The sequence below is a fragment of the Chionomys nivalis genome, chromosome 3, assembly GCF_950005125.1.
Source record: "Chionomys nivalis chromosome 3, mChiNiv1.1, whole genome shotgun sequence".
In the NCBI taxonomy this organism is placed as follows: domain Eukaryota; kingdom Metazoa; phylum Chordata; class Mammalia; order Rodentia; family Cricetidae; genus Chionomys; species Chionomys nivalis.
The window spans coordinates 77,103,183-77,129,912 of NC_080088.1; the positions used below are offsets into that span (position 1 = coordinate 77,103,183).

Here is a 26,730-nt window from a genome sequence, read left to right on the forward strand (position 1 = left end):
ATACTGTGTTTGTCTTACTGTGTTTGTCTTTCTGGGTTTGAGTTACTTTACTCAGGATGATTTTTTTCTAGTTCCTTCCATTTGCCTGCAAATTTCATGATGTCATTGTTTTTACAGCTGAGTAATACTCCATTGTATAAATGTACATTTTCTTTATCTATTCTTCAGTTGAGGGGCATCTAGGTTGTTTTCAGGTTATGGGTATTATGAATAATTCTTCTGGGAACATAGTTGAGCAAGTATCTTTGTGGTAAGATTGAGAATCCTTTGGGTATATGATCAAGAGTGGTAATAATGGGTAGATTGATTCCCAGTTTTCTGAGAAACTGCCATACTGATTTCCAAAGGGACTGTACAAGTTTGCACTCCCACTAGCAGTGGAGGAGTGTTCCCCTTACTCCACATTTCATACTTTCCAACATAAGCTGTCATCAATGTTTTTCCATATGAAGTTGAGTATTGTTCTTTCAAGATCTGTGAAGAATTGTGTTGGGATTTTGATGGGGATTGCACTGAATTTACAGATTGCTTTTGGTAGCATTGTCATTTTTATTATGTTTATCCTATCTATCCAAGAACACGGGAGATCTTTCCATTTTCTGGTATCTTCTTCAAATTCTGTCTTCAGATATGTACAGTTCTTGTTGAATAGGTCTTTCACTTCGTTGGTTAGTGTTATCCCAGGATATTTTATGTTATTTGTGGCTATTGTGAAGGCGGATGATTCTCTGCTTTCTTTCTCAGCTTCTTTATCATTTGGGTATCAGGGAGTCCAAAAAAACCTGATTTTATTTTGAGTTGATCTTGTATCCTGCCACATTACTGAAGACTTCTATGAGCTGTAGGAGGAGCTCCCTGGTAAAGTTTTTTGGGTCACTTATGTATAGTATCAAATTATCTGCAAATAACGGAAGTTGACTTCTTCCTTTCCAATTTGGATCTCCTTGATCTCCTTTTGTTGTCTTATTGCTATAGCCAAAATTTCAAGAACAACGTTGAAGAGATATGGAGAGAGTGGCCAGCCGTGTCTTGTTCCTGATTTTAGTGGAATTGCTTTAAGTTTCTCCCCATTCAGTTTGATTTTGTCTTTTGGCTTCCTGTTTATTTTCTTTGTTATGTTTAGATATGTTCCTTGTATCCCCAATCTTTCCAAGACCTTTATCATGAAGGGGTGTTGGATTTTATCAAATGCTTTTTAAGCATCTAATGAGATGATCATATGTTTTTTTCTTTCAGTTTATTTATGGAGTATATTTATAGATTTTTGTATGTTGAACCATCCCTGCATCTCTGGAATGAAGCGTACTTGATCATAGTGAATAATGGATGATTTTTTTAATATGTTCTTGAATTCGGTTTGCCAGTATTTTATTGAGTATTTTTGCATCTATGATTATGAGTGAGATTGGTATGTTTTTTTCTTTCTTGATTGAGTCTTTGTGTGAGTTCAGTATCAGGGTAATTGTAGACTCATAGAGTTTGGCAATGTTCCTTCTGTTTCTATCATGTGGAACACTTTGAGCAGTATAGGTATTAGCTCTTCTTTGAAGTTCTGGTAGAATTCTTCACTGAAAACCATCTGGCCCTAGGTTTTTTTTTTTGTTTTTTTTGTTTTTTTTGTTTTTTTTTTTTTGGTTGGGAGGCTTTTGATGACTGTTTCTATTTCCTTTCAGGTTATAGGTCTATTTAAATTGTTCACTTGGTCTTGATTTAATTCTGGTATGTGGTATTTATCCAGAAATTTGTCCATTTGTTTTATATTTTCCAATTTTGTGGAGTACAGGTTTTTGTAGTATGACCTAATGATTCTCTGAATTTCCTCAGTGTCTGTTTTTATGTCCCCCTTTTTATTTCTGCTTTTGTTAATTTAAATGTTCTTCCTCTGCCTTTTAGTTAGTTTAGATAATAGTTTGTCTATCTTGTTGATTTTCTCAAACAGCCAGCTTTTTGTTTCATTGATTCTTTGTATTTTTTTTTTTTTGTTTCTATTTTATTGATTTCAGCCCTCAGTTTGAGTATTTCTTTTCATCTACTTCTCCTGGGTGAGTTTGCTTTTTTTTCCCCTAGAGCTTTCAGTTGTGCTGTTTAGTCATTAACGTGAGATTTCTCCACATTCTTTATGTAGGCACTTAGTGCTATGAACGTTCCTCTTAGCACTGCTTTCATAGTGTCCCATGGGTTTGGGTATGTTGTGCCGTCATTTTCATTGAATTCTAGCAAATCTTTCTTTCTTTCTTCCTTGACCCAGAGGTGATTCAGCAGAGCAATGTTCAATTTCCGTGAATTTGTAGGCTTTCTGTGATTTTTGCTGTAAAATTCTAACTTTAAACCATGGTGATCCTATAAGATGTAGGGTTTTTTTTCCAATTTTTTGTATCTGTTGAGGTTTGCTTTGTTACCGAGTATGTGATCAATTTTAGAGAATGTTCCATGAGATGTTGAGAAGAAGATATTTTCTTTTGTGTTTGGGTGGAATGTTCTGTAGATGACTGTTAAGTTCATTTGAGTCATGACATCTGTTAGTTCCCTCATTTCTCTGTTAAGTTTCTGTCTGGTTAACCTGTCCATTGGGGAGAGTGGGATGTTGAAATCTAATATTAGTGTGTGGGGGTTTGATGTGACATTTAAGCTTTAGTAATGTTTCTTTTACATATGTGTGTGTTCTTATATTTGGGGTATAGATCTTTAGGATTGAGACTTCATCTTGATGAATTGTTCCAGTTATGAGTATAAAGTGTCATTCTCCATCTCTTCTGATTGATTTTAGTTTGAAGTCTGTTTTGTTTGATATTAGAATAGTTACACTTGCTTGTTTCTTAGGTCAATTTGATTGGAAAATCCTTTCCCAACCCTTTACTCTGAGCTGAGGTAATGTCTGTCTTTGAGGTTGAGGTGTGTTTCTTGTACACAGTGAAAGAATGAATCCTGTTTAGTATCCATTCTTTTAGCCCGTGTCTTTTTTTATTTTATTTTATTTTATTTATTTATTTATTTATTTGGTTTTTCGAGACAGGGTTTCTCTGTGGTTTTGGAGCCTGCCCTGGAACTAGCTCTTGTAGACCAGGCTGGTCTCGAACTCACAGAGATCCGCCTGCCTCTGCCTCCCGAGTGCTGGGATTAAAGGCGTGCGCCACCACCGCCCAGCTCTGGATGTTTTATGTTAAGAATTTGTTGAATGTAATGTTTTCTTTGACCAATGAATCTGTTTCCTCTATAGTATCTTTAACACCTTAGATTCTCTCTTCCATCTCTTGTGTTCTGTTGGTTATGGGTGCCTCTGAAGTTCCCGTTCATTTACCCAAATTTTCCATATCCAGAACTCCCTTGGTTTATGTTTTCTTTATTGCCTCTGTTTCAGTCTTCAAGTCTTGAACTGTTTGAACTGTTCGCTTCACCTGTTTGATTACTTTTTCTTGGTTTTTCTTGGTTTTCTTTGAGAGAGTTATTGGTTTCTTCCAGTTTTTTGTTTTTCTTTTCCTCCATTTCTTTAAGGGAATTTTTCATTTCCTCTTTAAAGCTCTCCAACATCCTTGTTGTTAAAGGTAACAACATAAAGTTATGTTTTCTTCTGCTTCTTCTTGGTTAGGATGATTAAATATTTTTGTTGTACTGGGTTCTGGTGTTACCATGTTGCTTTTTAGATTGTTGGATGAATTCTTGCATTGGCACCTTCCCATCTCTTCCTCAAATTGGTGCCAGCAGTGTCTCTGCCTCTTGGTCCAATCCTTGCAGTGGTTAGACAACCAGTCTTTGGGAACTGTTCTTGGCCTGCTCTGTATTGTCACTCTCTTGTCTCAGGGAGCCACTGAGGTCTCTCTTGGCCCTCTCTTTTGTCTTTCTGTCTTGATCTGCTCTCTTGGTTTGATCTCTTGGTCCACTCTGTATAGTCACAGCTTGTGTTTCAAAGTTCATCTGTTGGTCCTCTCTCTTGTTCCTCTGTTTTGGTCCTCTCTGTGTAGTTGCAGCATGTGCTTCAGAATTCCTTTGAGGTTTCAGGGTTGGGGCATAGAAGGGCTTGGGGCAGAGTGGAACTTGTAGCTTGTAGAGTCTGATGGATGGAGTGGTATTATTGGAGCAGACTACATGCAGGACACTTGCCTGCTGACTGACTAGAGAAGCTGAGGCAGACGGGGGAGGGCCCAGGGTTTGCCCCAGTATAGAAGGCCTAGAGAGTGGGGTGGCCCCCTGGATGGGTGATAACTCACCTCTTGATCCTCTCTCTATGTAGCAGCAGGCTGCGTTTAAGAGTTCCACTGAGCTTGCAGGGGTATAGGAGGGTTTGGGAGTGGAGTGGGACTGGTAGCTTACAGGGTCTGATGGATGGGATGGGGCTGTTGAAGCTATTAGCATATACTGGATATGTGCTGGCAAAAGAATAATGAGATCATCAATATATTTTAAAAAGAGTTTGTATGATTTTGTATCCTGTCCAATTTGATACCAGTTATATATCTGTACATTGTAGCGTCTCTCTTTGTAACCCAGGCTAGCTTTGAACTTGTGATTACTCTGTTTAGCTTCCTAAATGCTGAGATTGCAGACATACACTATGATATCTGGTTATTAGTTGTTTGTTTGTGCTGGAATTTTTACCCTTATTTTGTGTGTGTATATGTTAAATCACATGTTTGAAAATCTTTTATTTTATGTGTATAAGTGTTTTGCCTGCACATATGTGTGTGTGTGTATATATATAATGTGTCTGCCTAGTTTCTGAGAAGGCCAGAGAGGACAGATCCCTGGGATTGGATGTTGCAGGCAGGTGTAAGCAGCCATGTGGTTACAGGGGACTGAATGCAGGAACCCTGCAAGAGCAGCAAACGCTCTCAAGCACTGAGCCACCTCCCCGGCTCCCATGTTTTGTTTTCTAATAACAATTTTGCTGATTTCTGTTTTTCATAATTTAACTCAGGTGTAATGTCTTTGCTGAGGCCTCTTCTTCTGGATGTGGTCCCAACAATTCAGCAGACTGCTGCTTTGGCTCTGGGGAGATTGGCCAATTACAATGATGACTTAGCAGAAGCAGTTGTGAAGGGCGACATTCTTCCACAGCTTGTTTATTCATTGGCAGAACAAAATGTAAGACTTTTTTCAAAAATAATTTATGTGTTTTTGGCTTTCGATAAAATATGACAATTTTTGTCACACAGTTGTGGGTTTGAAGGCATTGGGATGATTATATTATTTTGATGTGGGTGTGCTAGGCAGCTTCTTTCCATCATTGTTAATTTGGGGCAGTATGTAAAAGAATTTTTGCAAGGCATGCATAAAGTAGTGTGTGTGTACATGGGAGCTTTGAACAGAGCTGTAGGTTCTGTCTGAGGGAAGAGTGTGAAGACCCTAGGTGAATAAACTCTTTCTGCCATCCTTATATGAAGGAGCTTAGTGGGAAGAGTAAGTCCTGAAGGGAGAGAACACCTTTAATGAAAGTTTTGATAAGCATTGTTTTTTACTAAGTAGATAGCATTTCAAGTCATTAAATATACCCTCTGAATGTGTCCATCACTGCCCAATATGATGTTTTTTCTCTACAGTGTTGCCAGTTTAGTTTATACAGTAGTTAAGAATTTAAGCATTTTAAACCATCCATTACCCTCCATTAGTCTATCATAAGCTAAATATGACACAAACTTTTCTTGACATCTTTAACACTAAATTTCTACTTGCATAATGAAACATAGCCCAACTGAAAAGTGGGCAAAAGACTTGAATATTTTCCCAAAGAAAATCCATAAATAGTTATTAACAAGCATGAGCAAAGAATCTCCACGGCTTAGCAATTAAAACTATAAATTAACCCTCGATGACATAACCCCTCATATCTACTAAGATGACCATAATGAAAATAATAAAAAGGAAATAAGTATCAGTAATGATGAGGAAAAATTGAAACCATGTGGTGCTGGTTGGCATGTAAATGGTACAGTTGCTGTGGCAAATCAGTTGGCAACATGAATAAGATCAGTGTATTTACCATCTGATGGGGCCACTTTCTTTCCCATCGTACACCCAAAGCACTAAAACGTTGTGGCACGTGTTCAGACAGCACTACTCAGCGGTCTGTGTGGAAGCAGCACAAAGCCATCAACAACTGCATAGCTAAACAAAGTACTGTATCTATACAACATACTGAAGCACTGATAAATTTGATATTTATGATTTCAAAACCATTTTATCAGGGATCAAAAAGATTGTTCAGTGGTTAGATCACATACTCCACAGAGACTTATTCTTACTTAAGAATGCCTGGCCTTATCTTGGCTTGTTTCTAGCCAGCTTTTCTTTCTTTCTTTCTTTCTTTCTTTCTTTCTTTCTTTCTTTCTTTCTTTCTTTCTTTCTTTCTTTCTTTCTTTCTTTCTTTCTTGAAAATTTCCACCTCCTCCCCTCCTCCCATTTCCCTCCCCTCCCCCTCCCTCTCCAGTCCAAGGAGCAGTCAGGGTTCCCTACCCTATGGGAAGTCCAAGGTCCTCCCCGCCCCCCCCCCCCAGGTCCAGGAAGGGGAGCATCCAAACAGACTAGGCTCCCACAAAGCCAGTACATGCAGTAGAATCAAAACCCAGCGTCATTGTCCTTGGCTTCTCAGTCCGCCTCCACTGTCAGCCACATTCAGAGAGTCCGATTTGATTACATACTCCATCAGTTCCAGTCCAACTGGTCTTGGTGATCTCTCATTAGATCAGTCCCAACATCTCAAGTGGGTGGACGCACCCCTCACTGTCCTGACTTCCTTGCTCACGTTCTCCCTCCTTCTGCTCCTCATTTGGACCTTGGAAGCTCAGTTCAGTGCTCCAATATGGGTCTCTGTCTCAATCTCCATCCATCACCAGATGAAGGTTCTATGGTGATATGCAAGATCTTCATCAGTGTGGCTATAGGATAAGGCCAGTTCAGGCACCCTCTCCTCTGCTGCCCAAGGAACAAGCTGGTGACGTCTCCTTGGACACCTGGGAACCCCTCCAGAGTCAAGTCTCTTGCCAACCCTAAAATGGCTCCCTTAATTAAGATATCTACTTCCCTGCTCCCACATCCACCCCTCCTCCATCCCAACCATCCCATTCCCTCAAGCTCTCCCCATCTTCCCCTTCTCCCTTCTCTCTCCCCATCTCCCCTTATCCCCTCCCCACCCCCACCCCCGCACTCCCAACCCCTGTCCAGCAATCTTGTCCACTTCCAATATCCAGGAGGATGACTATATGTTTTTCTTTGGGTTCACCTTCTTATTTAGCTTCTCTAGGATCACGAATTATAGACTCCATGTCCTTTATTTATGGCGAGAGTCCACTAATGAGTAAATACATACCATATTCATCTTTTTGGGTCTGGGTTACCTCACTCAGGATAGTGTTTTCTATTTCCATCCATTTACATGCAAAATTCAAGATGTCATTGTTTTTTACCGCTGAGTAGAACTCTAAAGTGTATATGTGCCACACCTTCTTTATCCAGTCTTCTATTGAGAGGTACCTAGGTTGTTTCCAGGTTCTGCTAGCCAGCTTTTCTAACTTAAATGATCCCATTTCTCTTTAACTACATTTTGGTCCTGGGCTTTTTACCTTTCTTTATTATCTATATGTCTTTCTTTCCTCCTTACACCCTGACTGGCTGTGTGACTGTGTGTCTGGCCCCTGGTGTCCTCCTCTCCTTGTTCTTCTCTTCCCTAGACTTTTCCTATTTATTCTCTCTGCATGCTAGCCCTGGCTGTTTCTCTCTCCTTCCTTGCTATTGGTCATTAAACTCTTTATTAGGCCAATCATGTGATTTAGGCAGGTAAAATAACATGGCTTTGCAGGGTTAAACAAATGCAATATAAAAGAATGCAACACATCTACGCATCACTAAACAAATATTCCACAGCATAAATGAATGTAACACATTTTAAACTAATATTCCACAATTCTGTTCAGAATTGTTTTTGACTGTTCAGGGCTTTTTTTCTATTTACAAGTGAAATTTATGATTATTCTTTGCAATTTCTTTAAGGAATTACTTTGGATTGAATTTATAAATTGCTTTTGGTGAAATGGCCACTTTCACAATAGTCATGAATATAGAAGGTCTTTTCATATTCTTGTGTCTTCTTCATTTTCTTTCTTTGAAGTCTTAGGGTTTTAATTACAAAATATTTTCATTTCCTTAGATTTATTCCAAGTTTTTTTTTTTTTTGAGACAATTGTGAAGGAAATGGTTCCCTGCTTTTTTTGGGTATGTTTGTCCATTTGTACATAGGAAGGCTACTGATTTTTGCATGTTAATTTTATAAATCTCTACTTTGCTGGTTTATTACTGATGGAGTATTTACTTTTATGTATAAGATCATATCACATACAAATAAAAGTAATTTGACTGTTTTTTCTACTAATATCCTTATCTCATGCACTTTTCCTATTGCTTTAGCTCAAACTTCAAGTACTATGTTGAGGAAGAATAGAGAGATTGGATATGTTGTCTTAGTCTTGATTTTGTGGAAATGTTTGAGTTTTTTTTCAGTTTTTATGATGTTGCTTTGTGTTGTTTGTGTATTGCCTTTCTTCTGTTGAACTACATACTCTATATCCCTATATCCTCTAGGACGTCTATCCTGGAGTGATGTTGGGGTTTGTCAAAGGCATTTTCTGCATCTAGTGAGATGACCATGTGGTTTCTGACTTTATTTTGTTTATGTGGTGGATGTATTTATTTATTTATGTCCACCTCTGCAACTCTTGGGTAAAGAGAACTTGACCATGTGGATAATCTTTTTATATCTTTTTAAATTCAATTTGCAAGTATTACATTGAGAATTTTTGCATCTATGTTTTTTTTTTTTTAGTTTTTTCGAGACAGTTTTTCTCTGTGGTTTTGGAGCCTGTCTTGGAACTAGCTCTTGTAGACCACGCTGGTCTCGAACTCACAGAGATCCGCCTGCCTCTGCCTCCCAAGTGCTGGGATTAAAGGTGCATCTATGTTCTTAACGAGTATTAGAGACATCTGGATTTGGTATCAAGGTAATGATGACTTCATAAAAAGCATGTTCAACAATGTTTCCATCTTCAACTGTTTTCCTTTTTAATTTTGTTGAATCTTAATTTTTGACTTTCATTGGTTGTTATGGGTTTATTTTAATTACTTAGCTCATCTTGCTTTAATTTTAATATAATTTAATAATATATATATTTAAAACCTTATCAATTTCTCTTAAATTTTTCCAGTTTGGTGGAATGTAGATTTCTAGACTACGTCTTTATGTGTTTCTTAATTCGCTCAGTATCTGTTGAAATGTTTCCATTTTCATCTCTAATTTTATTTGAATCTTTTCTCTCTCTTTCTTTTTTTAATTAATTAATTAATTAATTTATTAAAGATTTCTGCCTCCTCCCTGCCACTGCCTCCCATTTCCCTCCCTTTCCCCCTCCTCCAATCAAGTCCCCCTCTCTCATCAGCCCTAAGAGCAATCAGGGTTCCCTGCCCTGTGGGAAGTCCAAGGACCACCCACCTCAATCCAGGTCTAGTAAGGTGAGCATCCAAACTGCCTAGGCTCCCACAAAGCCAGTACGTACAGTAGGATCAAAAACCCATTGCCATTGTTCTTGAGTTCTCAGTAGTCCTCATTGACCACTATGTTCAGCGAATCTGGTTTTATCCCATGCTTTTTCAGACCCAGGCCAGCTGGCTTTGGTGAGTTCCCGATAGAACATCCCCATTGTCTCAGTGTGTGGGTGCCCCCCTTGCTGTCCTGAGTTCCTTGCTCGTGCTCTCTCTCCTTCTGCTCCTGATTTGGACCTTGAGATTTCAGTCAGGTGCTCCAATGTGGGTCTCTGTCTCCTTTCATCGCCTGATGAAGGTTAATATTCAGAAGGATGCCTATATGTTTTTCTTTGGGTTCACCTTCTTATTTAGCTTCTCTAGGATCACGAATTATAGGCTCAATGTCCTTTATTTGTGGTTAGAAACCAAATATAAGTGAGTACATCCCATGTTCCTCTCTTTGGGTCTGGCTTACCTCACCCAGGATAGTGTTTTCTATTTCCGTCCATTTGCATGCAAAATTCAAGAAGTCATTGTTTTTTACTGCTGAGTAGTACTCTAATATGTATATATTCCATACTTTCTTCATCCATTCTTCCATTGAAGGGCATCTAGGTTGTTTCCAGGTTCTGGCTATTACGAACAATGCTGCTATGAACATAGTTGAGCATATACTTTTGTTGTATGATAGGGCATCTCTTGGGTATATTCCCAAGAGTGGTATTGCTGGGTCCAGGAGTAGGTTGATCCCGAATTTCCTGAGAAATCGCCACACTGCTTTCCAAAGTTGTTGCACAAGTTTGCATTCCCACCAACAATGGATGAGTGTACCCCTTTCTCCACAATCTCTCCAGCAAAGGCTATCATTGGTGTTTTTGATTTTAGCCATTCTGACAGGTGTAAGATGGTATCTTAAAGTTGTATTGATTTGCATTTCCCTGATCACTAAGGAAGTTGAGCATGACCTTAAGTGTCTTTTGGCCATTTGAACTTCTTCTGTTGAGAATTCTCTGTTCAGCTCAGTGCTCCATTTTATAATTGGGTTGATTAGCCTTTTACGGTCTAGTTTCTTGAGTTCTTTATATATTTTGGAGGTCAAACCTTTGTCAGTTGCGGGGTTGGTGAAGAGCTTCTCCTAGTCAGTGGGTTGCCTTTTTGTCTTAGTGACAGTGTCCTTTGCTTTACAGAAGCTTCTCAGTCTCAGGAGGTCCTATTATTTATTCAATGATGCCCTTAATGTCTGTGCTGCTGGGGTTATACGTAGGAAGTGTTCTCCTGTGCCCATGTGTTGTAGAGTACTTCCCACTTTCTCTTCTATCAGGTTCAGTGTGTTCGAACTGATATTGAGGTCTTTAATCCATTTGGACTTGAGTTTTGTGCATGGTGATAGATATGGATCTATTTTCATTCTTCTACAGATTGACATCCAGTTTTGTCAGTACAATTTGTTGAAGATGCTCTCTTTTTTCCATTGTATACTTTTAGCTCCTTTATCGAAAATCAGGTGTTCATAGGTTTGTGGGTTAAAGTCCGGGTCTTCTATATGATTCCATTGGTTGACTTCTCTGTTTTTATGCCAATACCAAGCTGTTTTCAATACTGTAGCTCTGTAATAGAGTTTGAAGTCAGGGATGGTAATGCCTCCAGACGTTCCTTTATTGTATAAGATTGTTTTGGCTATCCTGGGTTTTTTGTTTTTCCATATAAAGTTGATTATTGTCCTTTCAAGGTCTGTGAAGAATTTTGATCTGTTTTTTTTTTGTGTTTGTGTGATTTTGTACAAATGTTAACATAGTATTTCATTTATTTTAATTATATATATATATATGTAGGGTCAAGTCTCTTGCCAACCTTAAGATGGCTCCTTTAATTAAGATATATACTTCCCTGCTCCCATATCCACCCTTCTTTTATCTCAACCATCCCATTCCCCCATGCTCCCCCATCCTCCCCTTCTCACTTTTCTCTCCCCATCTCCCCTTACCTCCATCCCACCCCACCCCCAAGTTCCCAATTTTTACCCGGCAATCTTGTCTATTTCCAATATCCAGGAGGATAACTATATGTTTTTCTTTGGGTTCACCTTCTTATTTAGCTTCTCTAGGATCACGAATTATAGGCTCAATGTCCTTTATTTATGGCTTGAAACCAATTATGAGTGAGTACATCCCATGTTCATCTTTTTGGGTCTGGGTTACCTCACTCAGGATAGTGTTTTCTATTTCCATCCATTTGCATGCAAAATTCAAGATGTCATTGTTTTTTTTACTGCTGAGTAGTACTCTAATATGTATATATTCCACACTTGCTCCATCCATTCTTCAATTGAAGGGCATCTAGGTTGTTTCCAGGTTCTGGCTATTACGAACAATGCTGCTATGAACATAGTTGAACAAATACTTTTGTAATATGATAGGGCATCTCTTGGGTATATTCCCAAGAGTGGTATTGCTGGGTCCTGGGGTAAGTTGATCCCGAATTTCCTGAGAAATCGCCACACTGCTTTCCAAAGTGGTTGCACAAGTTTGCATTCCCACCAGCAATGGATGAGTGTACCCCTTTCTCCACAATCTCTCCAGCAAAGGCTATCATTGGTGTTTTTTATTTTAGCCATTCTAACAGGTGTTAAGATGGTATCTCAAAGTTGTTTTGATTTTCATTTCCCTGATCACTAAGGAGGTTAAGCATGACCTTAAGTGTCTTTTGGCCATTTGAACTTCTTCTGTTGAGAATTCTCTGTTCAGTTCAGTGCCCCAGTTTTTAATTGGGTTAATTAGCATTTTAAAGTCTAGTTTCTTGAGTTCTTTATATATTTTGGAGATCAGACAAAAAGGAAACCTACTGACTGGGAGAAGATCTTCACCAACCCTGCAACAGACAAAGGTCTGTTCCTGATTTTAGTGGGATAGCTTTGAGTTTCTCTCCATTTAATTTAATGTTAACTGTTGGCTTTTATTATATTTAGGAATGAACCTTGTATCCCTAATCTCTCCAAGACCTTTATCATAAAGGGGTGTTGAATTTTGTCAAATGCTTTTTCAGCATCTAAGGAAATGATCATATGGTTTTTTTTTCCTTCAGCTTATTTGTATGATGGATTACATTGATAGATTTTCGTATGTTGAACCAGCCCTGCCTCTCTGGGATGAAGCCTACTTGATCATAATGTATAATTTTTTGGATGTGTTCTTGGATTTGGTTTGCCAGTATTTTATTGAGAATTTAGGTGAAAACTTCTAAATAATCTAACTTCTATTAATTGTATTTTTGGTTCAATACTTCCTTGGACTCCAAAGAAATTTGAGAAACCTGGAATTATGTTTATATTCCATGACCACCATGTTATTCAGAAGAAATCTTTAAAAAAACTTCCAATTTACTCCAATTTTCCTTTTAAAATACATCTCAAGCCTGCTTATGTTGTCATTTATTTTTTTGTGATGTTGTACAAAAATATAAACTTTAAAAAATGAAGTTTTAGTAATCACAAGTATAAAGGAGTCTGAGTGGCTTGGGTTTTTAGTGCTTAAAAGCCCTGGAATGAGAAAAAACCATTTCCACTTTTTGACATAAAAGACAAGATAAAATTTCTTATTTTGCTAATGCTGTGAGCATATCAGTGGATGGATGTTTAATGTGGCCAGGAGTCGTCTATTAACTATACCTGATTTGAAATGAACTTTCCTTGTTTTTAGCTACTTGCTTTAGGTTTAACTTTGACAGCATATATGAAGGCTAAATAATGCTTGTATTTGTAAATGAATTATGTTTGTATTCAGCATGACCACAGCTGTAGTTCTGAGCACATTATAAAGAATTTGATCATTTTTAAGGCCATTAGCTTGTATGGCTAAAATATTTCTAACAGTTTACAAGAAGTTAGTAGCTTTTATAAGACTAGGATTTTATAGTTTTATCACTGTTAACCTTAAAACATTAAATTAAAGATCCTTTACCATCAAAATAAATACAGCTGCAAAGACAAAGGGACTAGACCTATATTTTTTGGTCAGTTTCTGATAGTGAGAGCAGACCTTAGGAATTTACTGAACTTATTTATTAAATATGCCTTATTTATCAAACATAAGTTGTTTCTTATTTAAAAATTTAGAACCTGGGTTTGAACACTGTTAGCAAAGATATGAGTAGTTAGACACACATCTCCAAGTCAGTTTTATTATCCCGAGTTTTGTTTCATTATATTTTTAAATCTTGGGAATTTGTTGTCATATAAAAGTCATCCTAATTGTCCAGAAAAAATATTTTTACTTTCTCCAGTTTATAAAAATAACAGACTAAATTTTTATCTCCCCTTTCATGGGCTTTCTTTACATTAGGTCCTATGTATATAAAAGTTGCAGAGCTATAGCTCCGAATTACTTTGTTTTTGTGTATATTAACAAACGCTTCAATAATTGTACAGAATGCTCTGTGGGAAAGGACTGAGGAGAATCCAGGCTGATCCCACTCTCTCACTTAAGGTCTCAAACCCTTTTCAGTGAGAGGCTCAAGCTTTCTGCGTCTCTATATCTATTCAAAGAAACCTTTTCTTACCTCCCCCTGAGGTTGTATGCCCCACACTGGGGGCCAGTTCCAGGAGTCCCTACAGGCATCATGGCAGGCAGGGAACTGAACCTTAAAGAGATGAGAATGGAAACTGTTCAGTACAGCTTAGTCAGACTAGATCTCATGGAGCGTCAGATGCTTGGGATTTTATTGGCAGTATATTTAAACACAGTACAATTTGGGAAAAAAGTTTTCTGATGTAATACAATCCCCGGTTTGCAAGGAGACATGCTTACCTTGAAACTCAACTCTAAGTGTGTGTCATTTCTTCCCAAGGTCTGTTCTAGAGATAGGCTATATGTATTTATCTGAAGGGCCTGGGGAAGGATATGGCACGGGAAGGATATCAGTCGTAGGATAGAGCATAGATGACATTTAAGCTAATCGCCACCTACAGTCCTGGTCATAGGTGCTTGACATGGCCTGGTCCTCCATATAACGCAGATCACCAGGCTGTTAATCACCTCCAATTACCAGCCTTCTGGATGGAAATAAGGTTGCATGTCTTTTCCTTTGAGAGGACAATCATGTGTGTTTAATATTTCTGGTTTCCCTGGAGGTCTGTGGGCACAACGACCTTCACACTCGTAAGTTCATATATGCAGCTGCATTGCTGTGTCCAGAAAACACTTTTCTAGAAGGGCCAAATAACTTATATTGTACTGTCTAGCTTACCGGAAGAAAGTGGAAATATATGACTATTTTACCTTTATGTTTATGTGGTGACTGCTCAGGACATCCTGAAACGTTATTATTTCAGGATAACTTGGGATACAAGAAAAATTAATAGAGGTCATGAAAGTCCTGCCATGGTTACAGACTGAAGACAAGTAAAAGATGAATTAGCTGACAGGAGCACAGTTATTGACAGCCTTTGGGGTCCAGCTCCCAGGTCCTCTTCAGGGTTCAGATTGGATGCTCCAGCAAGTGAAAGGAACTTACTTATTTCTTAGGCTAACTGAGGGTGGATGAACTCTCTCACACGTGCTGTTCCGAACAAGAGTCTTTATTCTTCTGCCTCTGTTCTAATTTCCTGTCCTAATTATAATTCCTCCTAGCTTCTTCTCTTTTTAGCCTCAAAACTTTTCTCTCCTATAGGAGGCTTGGAGTGATAATAAAAAATTTTAAGAGTTACCTCTCATCAGTCAAAAGCACATTGCTAGGGTAAGCGAATAAGAAGCTGAACCATTTACCATGGCAACACAAGGATTTCAAGGTTTCAGGAGTAAGACTGTGACCAGACAGGGAGGGGGACACAGTTTCCAGTGACAAACTTTGAGGCATAGGTCTGTTGTCAGCAGACTGGCAAGCGAAGAACTGGCATGCTTTTCTTAGGGTGCTTTGTGTAGCAACCTTGGTTGGACACCTGTGATTCTGACCTTATGTACAGCTGTAAAGTTTTAAACTCATGATCTATTTGCAAAAATCCTTTAGTCTAGTTTGAAGTTGCTCTGAGGTGAAAGTGAGCTAATCGTGTGTAGTTAGTTTGAGCAAAAGAACAAAGCAGGCTTTTAAGTGTCTACAGCCTCGTGGGACAAATAGATGCAGTTATGAAGCACGCCCAAGCATATTTTCTTTTTATCAATATTACATAAATAAACAAAAAGTCATCTTTATGAACACTCACAGATATATGTGCCCATAAGATTGAGTTGTAATCATGAGATTACATATGCACATCACATGAGATTACACACTACAATGCAGGCATTGGGGAGACACCAAACTGCCTTAGCAGATGTGAGCAGCAGTCTCCAGAGTCGGTGGTCCCATAGGCCTTGCCAAGACAGGATCACCCTCCATCAGAGTCTCTCATCTGATGGGTTGACATCCGAATTATCAATTGTCGTATGCTGTATATTTCCATGGTCTCCAACATACAGTGACATATTTGAACAATCTAAGTGTTTTCATGAGCTAAATAATATCTTCAGTATCATAAAATCTCATTACTTTGTGACACTATGAAAAACTCATGTTTATATTTAATTTTTACAATTTTCAAATGCATACGTAAGTGTAAGGCATTTGAAAATGTAATTATAAACATATTTTATTTTCAGTTTACCAAAGAAGAGCAATGGGGGAATTTCAAAGCATCACAATGATTTTTCAGTTTAAGTTTTGTCTTTTGTATTCCACGTCTTTTGAGTTTTCTATACTATAATTCTAAAGCTGTTTTTAATCTGTTCTGTTGTCTGTCTGATAGCGTTTCTACAAGAAAGCAGCTGCCTTTGTGCTGAGAGCAGTTGGTAAACATTCCCCGCAGCTGGCCCAGGCCATAGTCGACTGTGGAGCTCTGGACACACTGGTGATATGCTTGGAGGACTTTGACCCTGGAGTCAAGGAGGCCGCAGCCTGGGCACTTGGATATATTGCAAGACACAATACAGGTAATGGAGCATATTTGAAAATAGGGTAACTCCAAATTTATTACATAAATCCAGCTTTAATAATAGTTGATTGAGTTTTAGGGTGATTGAGTACATGATAAATCAGGTTTTGAATGTTAGTCCAGCTATTTAGATCACATGCCCACAACATGCTTATACATAATAGTCTTACAAGAAAAAAAATGAAGGAAAGGGGTGGTGTAAGGAAAGAGACTGTTCTCAAAGGCTTCGGTAGCCAGTTATGTGAGTGGTAGCACCAGATCTGGGTTTAATTCTGACTGTCAAGTTCATGTTACTATCTACTTTCTGAGAATACTGTTGACAACCCATAAAACTAGCAGTACCAGTAGAGACAGAAAATAGTATATAAAAAATTAAGAAAGAATATTATTGTCTTCCTTAGAAGGATTTAAAATTAATATATTAAAATTCATTGCATAATTTATAGAGCAGCAAGCAGTTCTTTGTTTTTCTTTCTTCTTTCTTTTTGTTTTGATTTTCAAGATTTTTAAGACAGGGTTTCTCTGTGTAACCCTAGCTGTCCTGAAACTCACTCTGTAGACCAGGCTGCCTTTGAACTCATAGAGATCCACCCTTCTGTGCCTCCCAAGTGCTGGGATTAAAGGCATGTGTCACCATGCCCATCTTAGAACAATGGTTCTTAACCTCTGGGTTACAACCTGTTTGGGGGTCAAACTACCTTTTCACAGTGGTCCCATACCAGATATATTGCATATAAGATATTTGCATTATGATTCATAACAGTAGCAAAATTATAATTATGCAGTAACAACAAAACTTCTAGTTTGGTTTCCTAATAGGTTCACTTAAGCCTGTTATTTTGGGAAAGTGGGCAGTACTTTTTCTTTTTAAACTCACATATGTTAATGATATGTAATAATAGGCTTCATTATGACATTTTCTTATACACACACACACACACACACACACACACACGCAGTGTATTTTGAACTTACCCTGCTCCCCCTAAACCCTATTACTCTCTCTGTTCTGCCTCCTGCTAATTCTTTTCCTTTCCCTAGTCCTCTGTCTTCATCAGAGTTACTGTTGCTGTGAGGAAACACCATGACCAAAGCAACCAGGGGAGGAGAGAGTTCATTCAGTTTATGCCTTCACATCACAGTTCATTATCAAAGGAAGTCAGGACAGAAACTCAAGCAGGGCAGGAACCTGGAGGCAGGAGCTGATGCAGAGGCAATGGAAGAGTGCTGCCTACTGGCCTGCTCCTCATGACTTGCTGAACCCACCTTGTTACGCTCAGGAGCACCAGCCCAGGATGGCAGCACCCACAATGGTTGTAGCCCTTCTCCATCAATCACTAATTAGGAAAATGCCCTACAGGCCTGCCTACATCCTGGTATTATGAAGGCATTTTCTTATTTGAGATTCCGTCTCTCTTTAGCTTGTGTCAAGATGACATAAAACTATCCAGCACATCCTCCTTTTCTTCTTATGTCACGTTATTTTATATTTTTGTTTACCCAGTGAGTTTTATTGGGGTTGAGAATTTGATACATGACTACTCAGTATTACATCATTTCTTTCCCTCCCTCTCCTTTCTCCAAGTCTTCTTATGTCCCCACTCTCACCTCTTCCCAAATTCATGTCCTAGTTTATAATTATATATTAATATATTGTATATATAAATACATGCACATTAATTCTTATCATTAATTATATTATAATGATTATATATTATATAATTTTATATTTATATATTACCTACATATTTATGTATAAACATAATATTTATATTACAAAATATTATATTATAATAATATTTTTAAATTTTAACATAATATAAAACAATATTAATATAATAACAAAAAGCTAGTAATATATAATATAAACATTACATTTGATACATAAAATATAATATATAATTAAATAGTTATATAATGCAATAAATATAATTATATTTTTTAATTATAAATATATCAAATATTGATATAACAATTACTATATATTAATATATGATATATGACTGCATATTATATATAAATTTATATGTTAATAGTATATAATTATATATAAAAATATGAATATTAATATATAGTATAGTCTACTGAGTCCAATTAGTTTTATGTGCATTAGCATTTGTTTAGGGTTGACTATTTAGAATTGGGAGCTAGTCCCTGAAGACAACTGGCTCTCCTTCCTTCACACCCATTAAAATCCTGCAGTTTATAATCTAGGGTGGGCTTTGAGAAACTTTCCTCCATCCCTGTTGGCATGTTAACTGCTGTGGCCTTTGTAGGTCTTGTTGAGAGTTCATGGACCCAGCATCCCTGTCCTATCCAGAAGATACTGTCTTGTAGCAGTCATCTGCTCATCAGGCCCTTAAAATTTGTTTCCCTGCTCATCTATCATGTTCTCTGAGCCTTAGGTGTAAGAGTTGTGTTATCGATGTCTCACATGGGGCTGGGTATTCCATGACCACTTACCCTCTGCATTTTGACCAGCTGTGGATCTCTCTAGTAGAATCTTCAAAAAGAACTCACCCTGATGAGGGAATGAGAGTTGCAATGACCTATGGGATAAAGACAAGTATTCAGGAGATAGAATTTAGGAACATGGTAGTAGTATGTTCTCATATCTCCATCTTTGGGTTCTTGGCTAGGTTTGCAGCACCAGGCATGTGTTCCCTTTCCTCCCTCTAGCTGTCCCCATATAACCCTTCTTGCTCTCTTTCAAAGTCACAGTGTCTTTTCTCATTAATTATTGTTACATACAGTTATGTATATCCGTATGTATTTCAAAAAAAAGTAAGCATGCCCTGTTTGGTCTGTATAATGTCATTTGTATATATGTTTTCAGACCTGACTATTTTGTACTGGATAACCAGTTTGTGTGCTCTTCCCTGAGAAAGACTGTTTCTTCTGATCCCCGTGTTGATTAGTTGCCTTTAATTCTTTGTGTAGGGTTGAGTCCTTGTGAATGTCCCTCATGTCCCTTAGCATGTCTGTTGTTGTCTTTCTTTAGATTTGGGAAGTTTTCTTCTATGATTTTGCTTCAGGAAATATTGTGTTATTGAGATAGAGACTCTTGGAGTTACAATGTTTGTAGTGGTTCCTTGAGTGAATTGCTGGTCTCAACATTGTTGCATGTGTTTAGTTCTTTGATTGTTGTTACCACAGTCTTGTCAGGATGTGGACCAGAAGAATGATGTTTGGTTAATCACCCTATCATCATGAACCTTCATCAAGTAACTGATGGAAGCAGATGCAGAGATCCACAGCCAAGCACCAGGAGGAGCTAGCTGCTGGAGTCCAGTCAAAGAGAGGGAGAAGGGATTATTCGAGCAAGGCGTGGGGCACAGGGTGTGTGTGTGTGTGTGTGTGTGTGTGTGTGTGTGTGTCAAGATCATGATGGGGAAACCCACAGAAATAGTTGACCCGAACTAGCAGGAGCTTACGGGCTCTGGACTGACAACTGGAGATCCTGCTTAGAACTGAACAAGGCCTTCTTTATGTGGGTGACAGTTGTGTAGCCTAGTCTGTTTGTGTGACCCCTGACAGTGGGACCAGTATCTATCCTCAATGAAAGCATAAAGTTGTATCCAAGGTTGTACAATGGAGGCATTCTTCTATGCTTTGTCTTTCTTTTCAGCCTACACGAGTTAGTTCTTTATATATTCTTTTTATTAAAAACATTTTTATACCAAATGTTCTAGTAATAGTTTACCTTCCCATGATCCTTCTAGATCCCCCTGATATCCCCACCCATCCAACTCTCTCTCTTTAGAAAACAAACAAATAAACAAACAAACCAGAACCAACAAAAAAAAAGAAAGAAAGAAAGGAAGGAAGAAGGAGAGAAAGAAAGAGCACAAGACACTCACACAAAACCCATAAAAACACAAACTTGGAAACCATAATATTCAAGCAGGAATCAAGTAAGGAAAAAATGCCCAAGCAAAGCAATATGAGACAGTAGTCTACAAAAATAACATTGAGTTCATTTCCTGTTGGCCACCTACTGCTGGGCATGAGGTCAGCCCTTAAGTGTGGTTTATATCCCAGTGAGACTCCATTGAAGAAAACTGGGTTTTCATTGGCAAGCAGGTGACAGCTGGAGATAGCTTCTTGGTTAGGGATGGGAGCTCTTGTCAACTTCGGTATCTCAGCGAGAACTCCACTGACTTGAACCTGTGCAGGCTCTGTGTACACTGCCACAGTCTCTGAGAGTTCACATTGCGGCAGTCTGTTATGTATGAAAGACCCTGTTTCCTTGGAGCCATCCATCCCCTCTGGCTCTTACAGTCTTCCTGCCTCCTCTTCCTCATAGTTCCCTAAGCCCTGAAGAGAGTGGTTTGATGAGGACACACCCTTTGGGACTCAGCATTCCAAAGTCTCTTGGTCTCTGCGTACCGTCCAGTTGTAGTTCTCTGTTAGCTCTCATCTGATGTGGGAGGGTCTTCTGTTTTGTGTTGATTTCATTGGTTAATAAAGAAACTGCCTTGGCCATTTGATAGGCCAGACCTTAGGTGGGTGGAGTAAACAGAACAGAATGCTGGGAGGAAGAGGGAAGTGAGGCAATAGCCATGCCTCTCCTCTCTGGGTCAGACGCCATGGAGCCAGCCGCCAGGTCAGACATGCTGAATCTTTCCCGGTAAGCCACCATCTCGTGGTGCTACACAGATGATTAGAAATGGGTTAATCAAGATATGAGAATTAGCCGATAAGAGGCTAGAACTAATGGGCCAGGCAGTGTTTAAAAGAATACAGTTTCCGTGTAATTATTTTGGGTAAAGCTAGTCGTGCGGGAGCTGGGCTGGACGAAAAGCAGGCCTGCTCACCTCCTCACTATACTCATCTACCACAAGGGAAGCTCCTCTGTGACATCTGAGTGAGACACTGAGTCAATTCTAATGTCCCACCCATCTCGTGCTGGAACTAACTTTATGATGTGGTTGATCTTTGAAGTCCTCCCTCCAACCTTGTTCTCTTTTGTAAACCTTAAGCTTATTCTGTGATTTTTGATTATTTAAGGTAAAGATTTTGATCTATTTCACTTTACAGCTGTTGATGCAAAATCAGTACAATTCAGTCCAGCACCAGTATGTTAGAAAAAGAACCAAATAAGCAAAACACTCCAGGCAAGTCCTACAAATAGCTCAGATATTTTAAGAGAATTATGAAGTAAACACTCAGTTTCACATGTTGCTGTTATTTAAAAATGCTGCCATTCAGCCTTATGGTTCTGTTAGAAACAATTATGGAAAGCTCTGGAGACAGAGAAGTGTATAAAGATCGCACCTCCAGGCTTCCTGCAGCTCAAGGAGGAGTAGCCTGACTTTGTACTCTACTCACAGTGATGAGGATATTTAGGGTCATCTATTCCTGTGCTGAAAATGCTTGGCTGTCAGATTAAAATTATTACTCATGAAAGTTCATTCCCCAAGACATCTAAAAATGGTAACAGTGAGTAACTCTTAACATTTAAATTTGTAATGTTTTGGGGCCCAGCAGGTAGAGGTTGCTGTTAAGCTTGACACTCTAAGCTTGATCACCAGAACACACATAGTCAAAGCAGAGAACTGATTTACAAGCTTTCACCTGACCTCCACAGGTTTTCTTGGCACAAGCACGCACACTGAATAAATGTTAAAAAGGTTACTTTAAAAAGTGTATAGGAGTATTAATAGAAACAATGGAAGTATGAATAAATGAATATGTCTAGTATATAGTACTAATTCTTAAAAATTTTATGTATATGTACGTATCTGTGTGAGTATATATATATCATATATGTAGGTGCCTATGGAAACCTGAAAGAGGGTGTAAGATCCCGAAATCTGGAATTGTGAGCTTCGCGATGTGGGTCCTGGGAACCGAACTCTTGTCCTCTGAAAGAGCAGTGAGCATTCTTAACTGCTGAGCCATCTTTCCAGGACTAGTAATTAAAAATATAATCTTCATTTTTATTTTGTGTGTTTGATTGCCATGTGTCTGTGCACCACATGTGTGCAGTACTGGGGTGGCCAGAAGAGAGTGTTGAATCCCCTGGGACTGGAGTTACAGATGGTATGAGCTTCCATGTGGGTACTGGGAATCAAGCCTGGGTCCTTTTAACTGCTTGCTGCTCTCTTTAGACCTAGTAGTAGAAATTCTTGAAATTATCTTTAAAAAGAATCGTTAAACACCCTTGCTTAAGGCTTTTTTTGTGTGTGTGTGTATGTGTGTGTGTGTTTGGAAATCTCATTCAAGGTGTTTTGAACAGATGCACCCTTTCCTTGAACTCCTCACAGATCCACCAACCTTTCATTCTATATCCTGTAGTTGGTGGTTTTTTACTCTTTGCTCTTTGGGGGCCCATTACTCAGCTCCCAAATAAACACACAGAGACTTATTCTTACTTGAGAATGTCTGGCCTTAGCTTGGTTTGTTTCTAGCCAACTTTTCTTAACATAAATTACTCCATCTATTTTTTGCCTCTGAGCTTTTATCTTTCCTTACTCTATTCCTTCCTTCCTTCCTTCCTTCCTTCCTTCCTTCCTTCCTTCCTTCCTTCCTTCCTTCCTTCCTCTTTCTTTCTCTTTCTCCCTCTCTCTCTTCCTTCCTTTCTACATCTTGTTTTTCCTTCCTTTCTTCCTTCCTTTCTTTTTCTGTTGCTGGTTGTGTAGCTGGATTGCTGACCCCTGATGTCCTGCTCTTTTTCTCATTTTCTTGCTCATCAGTCTCACATTATTCTCCTATTTATTCTCTCTATATGCCAGCCCTGCCTATCCTTTCTCCTGTCTATCTATTGGTCATTCAGCTCTTTATTAGACCAATTAGGTATTTTAGACAGGCAAAAAAGACACCTTCACAGAGATAGACAAATGTAACATAACTTTTAAAATACATCTTTGCATCATTAAATAAATGTTCCACAGCATAAACTAATGTAACACATCTTCAACTAATATTCCACAACAATATACACCTAACTTTATGTTATCTTTTATTTTTTTGTATATCTTTGATGTCCAGTTTCTACTGCTCATATATTTCTGTATGTGTGGCCTTTGGCTGAGCATGGTCAACTTATTAGGAGGTATATTCTACAAGAAAACCATCTCTGCCTCACCTAGCAGCTATCAATTGCCAATAGCTTCCTGGCTAGGGCTGAGACTTCTTGTCTACCCTCCCCTCTTCATGTTGGGATTTGGTTTGACTAAGTTTGCACAGGTCTTGTATATAAAGACTATCATAATTGCTATGAGTTTGTATGTGCAGCTACCCCTGCTATGTCATGCAGAGGATAACATGTATGAAAGTATGAAGAGAAAGAATTATTTTACAAAAGATGATTTATGTTTTGTTATCCATTTTGGTATGTCAGCTTGTGTTTTTATTATGGAGGTCTTGTTTTGGAAACTGTATCATTGAGGTTTCATGGGCACAGATTGCCTAGAAGATGCAATCTTCCGGCAGATGTGCTGAACCTCTGGCTTTTATAAGCCTTCTTCCCGCCCCCTATGATTTTTTTTCCTCTGAGCCCCAGGTATAGGAGTTGCATTGTGAATGTATCATTTGGGGCTGGATGCCTGATGGTTGGTCAGTTTTTGTTGGTATTTTGACCAGTCATGAATCTCTGCCCAGTACAAGGACAAGTGCTTAGAATATAGCTATAGATTGTATTGGTTTAGGAAAATGGCAGGGCCTAGGGTCTATAACCTCTCTAGCCAGTGCCAGTTGTTTAGGTTTCCAGCACTTATCATAAATTCCATCATATTGATTAGACCTGAAATCCAATTAGATAGCTGTTGGTTACCCACAAGATAACAGTACTGCTATTGCACTATCAATATATTTTGTTGAGTTGGACATTATTGTGGTTCACAAGCTTACAGCTGGTGGCACTGCTGATTGCTTTTTTCTTTTGGCCACTTACATAGCACCTTCTGATACTATGAGAGCTAGCCCCCAGGTACAAGGCTTCCAGTCAGTTCCAGCTTGAGTTAAGCCCAGTATTTGAACTGTGTATTATGATTTTCTCTTTGAGCCAGGCCCTCCTGTAGCCTAGGCTAGCCTCAGACTTACTATGTATTTGAGGCTTGCCTTGAACTCCTGAGCTTCTTTCTTTACCTTTGAAAGAGGCATGTGCCACCATGCCCAGTAGTCAATAATTAACAGAAATTATGGATATTATATTAATGAATTATACAAATCATGCTTGCAGTTCTTTTTTGTTTCTCTTTGGTGGGTGTGAGGGAAACATATATCACCTACCTACTCCATCTACTGACTTAAAATTCAGCTGTCTAGAGAGTCGAATACACCCTCATCCTTTTGGTTTGCTGTACTCGTCAGTGTGAAAATGGCTTGCCCAAGATTCAGCCACCCATACTCACTAACTTTTCTTGGACCCACAGAATTATCTCAAGCTGTGGTGGATGCAGGAGCAATTCCTCTTCTAGTTCTCTGTATCCAGGAGCCAGAAATTGCTTTGAAAAGGATCGCTGCTTCTGCTCTCAGTGATACTTCAAAGCATTCTCCAGAGTTAGCACAGACGGTGGTGGATGCAGGAGCCATTGCTCACTTAGCCCAGATGATCCTCAACCCTGATGCAAAATTGAAGGTAATAAAGATGAGGTTAAGAGACAGACAAGCCAGTGCTTTTATAGTCTAAGAAAATGAAAAGATGTACATATTGCTGTTATATAGCAAAAAGAATTAGTAAATATAGTTGAAAGCATACAGATATATTATAGTTGGTCTTTTAATATGTGAAAATAATGCTGTAAGGATTATACAGTAAAGATATGATTGGGATTTGTTTTGTTCCTGTGATAAAAGCACCACGACCAAAGCAATGTGGGGGAAGGGTTTGTTTAGTTTACAGGTTAAGAGTCCATCACCAAGGAAACCAGGACAGGAGCTCAAGGCTGGAAACTGGAGGCAGGAACTGAAGTGGAGACCCCAGAGGAAAGCTGATGACTGGCCTGCTTTCCTGGCTTGCCCCTTTCTTATACAGCCCAGGTCTACCTGCCTAGGGATGGCACCGCCCACAGTGGGTTGAAGCCTCTTTCATCAATTAGCAGCTAAGAAACTGCCCCACAGACATGTCCATAGGCCAACCCAATGTCTTCCTCATTTAATGTTTCCCCTTCCCAGGTTACTGTGGGTTTGTGTCAAGTTGACAGCTGAAGCTAACTATGACATTTCGTACTTGTATCTGTGACGTATAAATACATCACTCTAAACCATCACCTTTTCTTTGTTGTTCGCCCCCAAGATTTAACATTAATTAATATTATAATTAATAACTATATTAATAATATTATTAATATTATAATTAATTATATAAATAATTAATTAATAATGTATTATAAATATAGTACAATTTCTAAAGTCCCATAATCTTTAGAAATTTCGGCAGTTTAAAAATCCAGAGTCTCTTAACTCTGGGCTCCTGTGAAAAATGTTTTCTCTTATTCCAAGATGGAAAAACCAGAGCACATCAGATCAAAGCAAAACCAAACTCCAACAGTATAACTCAGTGCCTGCTATCTCTGGTCCACTCATGATCTTCTGGTTTCCAAAGGTTCTTCTCCAGCTCTGTCATCTGCAGCACACACAGCTTGTCTCCAAGGCTCAGGGCAGCTTCACTCCACACCTGCCCTTGTCCTTTGTAGTTCCAGTATGCTGGCGTCTCCATTGTAGCTGAGGCTGTGCCTTCTCTGATGGCCTCTCCCGGCCTCTTCAGTAATTCTGACCCTGCCACATGGTGCCAAGTCTCAGCTTTGCCCCATGACCCCTTCAGTCCTAAGGTTTCCACTGCAGCAGAAGCTGTGCCTTCACCAATAGCCTCCTTGTTTCTTTTCAGGGAGGCTCCAACCCTGCCACACAATGCCATGCCTCATCAGCTGCTCCCCATAATTTCTTCATGCCTTCAAAAACAGCACTACTGCATGGGAATATTATAAATCCTTTAAAACTACATCTGAATTATAAGGCGCACAATTGGATTCATATGATGTCTAATGTTACATTTTATTTTTGCTCGGCAGCGCCAGGTCCTTTCTGCTCTCAGTCAGATTGCAAAACATTCGGTGGATCTGGCAGAGATGGTGGTTGAAGCGGAGATTTTCCCGGTTGTACTCACCTGTCTGAAGGACAAAGATGAATACGTGAAGAAAAACGCTTGCACTTTAATTAGAGAGATTGCAAAACATACACCCGAGGTAAAAACAAACAAACAACTAAAAATTGTGCTTCAGGATGCAATATACTTAGTTCTAGTGAGTACCAGTGTCCCT

General features: G+C 38.8%; 1 protein-coding gene across 2 annotated transcripts in view; it reads left to right on the plus strand.

The window, feature by feature from the left end:
• LOC130872205 (sperm-associated antigen 6) overlaps window positions 1-26,730 on the plus strand; it is a 51,392-nt gene that overhangs the window by 10,368 nt on the left and 14,294 nt on the right. For both annotated transcript variants that reach the window (XM_057766070.1, XM_057766071.1), the window contains exons 3-6: window positions 4,913-5,079; window positions 16,280-16,463; window positions 24,844-25,049; window positions 26,482-26,655. In XM_057766070.1, the coding sequence (XP_057622053.1) occupies window positions 4,913-5,079; window positions 16,280-16,463; window positions 24,844-25,049; window positions 26,482-26,655 (731 nt within the window). The remainder of the gene's footprint in view (window positions 1-4,912; window positions 5,080-16,279; window positions 16,464-24,843; window positions 25,050-26,481; window positions 26,656-26,730) is intronic.